Source organism: Saccostrea cucullata, unplaced genomic scaffold, assembly GCF_032062105.1.
Source record: "Saccostrea cucullata isolate Sc308-1 unplaced genomic scaffold, CSIRO_AGI_Scuc_v1 ctg1541, whole genome shotgun sequence".
In the NCBI taxonomy this organism is placed as follows: Eukaryota; Metazoa; Mollusca; class Bivalvia; order Ostreida; family Ostreidae; genus Saccostrea; species Saccostrea cuccullata.
In genome coordinates, this window is record NW_026939187.1 from 1 (window position 1) to 4,089 (window position 4,089).

Genomic DNA, 4,089 nt, shown 5'->3' on the forward strand with positions numbered 1-4,089 from the left:
TGTGTGGAGAGATTACATGTAAATAAGATATATGTGCATGCATGGAAATCAGGATGCGAATACCGAAAAAGGGAATCGTCTAAATATTTACAAATAAATAGCAAAGTTAAGATATTCAAATACATGTACAGTCATTTGAATTTCTCTTTTGTGTGTAAGCTTAAATTAAAGATGTCAACGAATAGTCGACTTTTTGGCTAACAATTAATAGAATAGACGACGAACGAATAACAGTGGCGGATTAAAGGGGGGCACATCCGGCGCCCCCCTAAAATTGTCAAAGTTAGCGTAAATCACAGTTTCGTCTAGAAAATGTAAATATGTCTAATTGGGAAAACCTCATTTTTACCCTACAAAATCCCTAGAATCCAGGAGCTTCATGGGGCTTCGCCCCCTGAACCCCCACCAGGGCTTTGCCCTGGACCCTTAGGGGGCCTCAAGGCGGCCCCCAGACCCCTTGCCTAATTCTGGCGCCCCCTCTAACTCCAATTCCTGGATCCGCGCCTGAATAAGGAAATGAAATTCGAATAAACACGTGATTATGTAATAGAAATGTGAAAACGAGATCGAGTAAGAAAAAATAAAAATATTTTTGACATCCCTTGCTCAAATAAATAAACATTCTGTTCTATTATATAATCTTCCGCTTTGTAATGCGATTTACAAAGACAAATAAGTCTTTAGTTTCCATTGACAAAATTATTCTTCTCTTAGAATTGGTTGGAAAGAATTTTTGGAAAGTATGTTGATGACAGGAAAAAATATTGTGATGGCTTGCACAAAATGGTGGATGCATGGTCGAAGGTAATACCAAGGACAATAAAAAACTGTATATTTTTAAAAAATGAATGAAACAACCTTTTATGATTTGATATGTACACTGTTTTGCTTTGATTTTTCAGGATGCTGGAAATCAATGCGACGAGGTAATGCAATATCCTGCAAACCAATATTACAACATGAAATCAAAACTTGTACGAAGACATATTTTCAGAAAATGCTACATTAAAATAAAATAATCAGAATAATTACTCATTTGATTCAGGCAGCATTGATAGGGATGATTGAAGAGGAGAAGTACAAAGAGAGTGGTGAGTTAGATAAAGAAAACAAGATAAATTGGTTTATCATAAATTCAGCATACATATATATAATATACCCCGATATGTACAAGTAATTCACTCGATGTGTAAAACAATTTTAGAAAGCGCATTCTCTTTGTACATGTCTTTTTGACAATAAGATAAAAGGCTCAGTTATGAAGCATTTCATGGGGCGCTGCTGATTTCACTTTACCAAGAAGAGCCAGAGTTCCAGAGGGCATATGAAACAATAAAACTTGTGATGGATGTCGACGCTTTAGTCTCAAAATGGCGCCGTAAGTGTCTTTTTGAATTGCTCAAGAATAATTATTTCTGTTAGCTATTAATAGTTGCTCAAAAATCTGTTAAAGACAAGTTGCCTACTTTTTTGCACATTTCATAAATCAATACCTCATTCAATACTAGAAAATTGTGTTTAAAATAAAAATGATGACTGAATCTGTTCTATGGTCGATACAATGACCTTTCAGCAGATACAGTCTATCATAATTCAAATGCTGACTGACGTATTTCATGCTTATTATTTACACCCTGTCGACAGATGTTTTCCCCGATCATGAAAAGGAGCACATGGCAGATGTGACCGATCATCAGAGGATACTCACTCCTCCTTGAAACCTGATCATACCTCTGATGTTTTGGATGTCAATGTTTACTCTGCTCCAATTTTGTATTGATTAATGGACCTTTGAGCTTGTATAATGTTCGTTATCTCAATTTAGTTCATTAATGCACAATGCATCAAATACAAAGCTAGTGATCAATAGTATCAACACTTTACAGACGATAACGCTATGATATATATTAAAAACTATATGATTCCCAAGAGAGTAAACTCAAAGATTTGATTATGACTAGCTGGTTTATGAGTAAGCATTTACGAGTTAATACGCTTGCTAATGGACTTTAATCGTTAAAATAATTTTCAGTTAATATACAGCCACGTGGTAAACGTTTGTACTATAATCAGGGTAATACTCTAAAAAAAAAATTCTCAACTTTTCTTATTGCTACAAATTATAAGGTTTTAAGAGATATAGTTGTTTATCGCTTAACAGAAATCATACAAATGATTGATATCTAGATTCCCACGTGTTGATGGTTCATCGGATGCTGGGCAAGAAAACAGGAACAGGGGGTACGTCGGGATACGACTACCTTAAAAAAACAAATGAGTGAGTCTTTTAAATCATGAAAATAGTTGCTTTTTTTGTTACAAACGTGTTTCTGTTATATTATTTCTAGTATAAAGTGTATACTGTTTCTTTAAATTTAATTTACCTTTTGAAGCTAAAAATGTATCAAATCATCGAATAAAGTTAGGATGGTGGATAATTAGTTTTTTTCTTGTTGCAGGGACGATTACAGAGTATTTATTGAACTCTTCCACTTGTCTGCATTTCTTATTCCTTACGAATACAAACCAAAGGCAGCCCTCTACAAACAAGGCGAATAGAAGTGTCGACGTTTAAAAATGATGCTCCAATAAGTGTTAATTAAAATAACCATTTAGTGTCGATGACAATTCAAAATTATATTCAGTGTATAAATAGACTGTACTTCATAAAGCTTTTCCTTGATATTTACAGTTTGCCTAGATATATGAAAGATATTCCAAAAATAATTTGAATTGTTAAGTATCGCATGACTTTCGCTGAGAAAACATGTTTGATTTGAATTTCATAATTTTTTAAGCTTCTTTTGATGTAAAAACGTTGCATTATAGGTCTGAACTTTCCCAAGTTCGGTCAAGTCAGTGACGTTTTCAGACCCATTTTTATTATTTTTCTGTTAACTCTAAGTGGAAAATAACTGTAAATTTGGATTATCTCCCTTTACAAAATTGGTTTATTTCTCATCCCTGATATTTTTGTCTGCTAAAAATTGTATGTCATGGTTAATAATACTTTTGAGAATTTCAAACAAATTATTAAACGTCACAAAGGTGGGAACACACAACAAACTGTTTTACAGACTTTTTACTCATTGAAGGAGAATAAGATAAGGTGTTCTAGCATTGAAAGGATTATGGAAAGAAACTAGCTAATTGACGGGTAACCGGGCTATCAAAATACTTATTGCATTAAAATAAATACATTTATCTACTAGACATTTGAATTTTATGTTTTAAATAGTCGTAGTTTACACCTTTATCAAGAAATCATTTTAAAAAATTCTGGCTCAATATTTGTGGAATTAAAAAGTATCCAATATCCAAGAATTTACATAAGTTAATCAAAACCATTTATTTCTATTGTATATGTAAGTGAATACACGAAATAAGGTCTTTACCGACAAATGGTTTCACAGTAGTTCTGATAATTGAAAATCAAAGTATAATGATATGAGGTTTATATATGCATTTTCCAGATTTGCTATCATTGGAAATTGTTGATTGTTTTTAAAATGATTCTTAATAAAATCTTTGCTTTGTGTCATATTTTTGATTGATTTGCTGTCATTGGAAATTGTTGATTGTTTTAAAATGATTCTTAATGAAATCTTTGCTTTATGTCATATTTTTGTTACAACTGCTCTAACTGAGGCCAAAATAAAATTAAAGTTTGTTTGTAATTACCGCCCGCCTCATTGAAATACCCCCCGCTCAAAAAAATTTATTGGCAAAATATTGTAAATGTTTTGTTTTTTTTTTTTTACCGTTTTTTACCGTTTATCGTCTTACATTGTTTATTACAAGTTAGTTCGTTCGTCGAAATAGCTCTTTATAGTCGGATTTTAGCTCACATTAATTTAACAACACCGGTCAATAAAACGCTTTCTTCATAATATTTATAATATAGCGATTAAAGGTGGCGATTCGACAAAATGAAAGCCGCCAAAATGTCAGACCTTGTTGGATCAGTGGATGTGAAAACATTCAAGCGTTGAAGAGCAGAACATGCATCTCAATGAAAATAAAAGGTGGATAAAAACATCAAATGGAATGATACACCAAAGAGTTTTTGTAAAAGATTGATCTTGTTAG

The 4,089-nt window shown here is 32.5% G+C and overlaps 1 protein-coding gene across 1 annotated transcript; it reads left to right on the plus strand.

Annotated features, from left to right (window-relative positions):
• Positions 1–718: 718 nt before the first annotated feature.
• LOC134252481 (tryptophan 2,3-dioxygenase-like) lies at positions 719–3,583 on the plus strand. The gene is made up of 6 exons (XM_062734970.1): positions 719–804; positions 903–926; positions 1,046–1,091; positions 1,244–1,378; positions 2,188–2,278; positions 2,460–3,583. The coding sequence occupies exons 1-6, from the start codon at positions 784–786 to the stop codon at positions 2,557–2,559; spliced, it is 417 nt and encodes a 138-aa protein (XP_062590954.1). The 5' UTR covers positions 719–783; the 3' UTR covers positions 2,560–3,583.
• Positions 3,584–4,089: the final 506 nt, after the last annotated feature.

Coding starts and splice junctions, on each gene's coding strand:
- LOC134252481 (XM_062734970.1), top strand. CDS start 784: ATGGTGGATGCATGGTCGAAG. Junction 805..902: donor TGGTGGATGCATGGTCGAAG/GTAATACCAAGG, acceptor TTGATTTTTCAG/GATGCTGGAAATCAATGCGA. Junction 2,279..2,459: donor TACCTTAAAAAAACAAATGA/GTGAGTCTTTTA, acceptor TTCTTGTTGCAG/GGACGATTACAGAGTATTTA.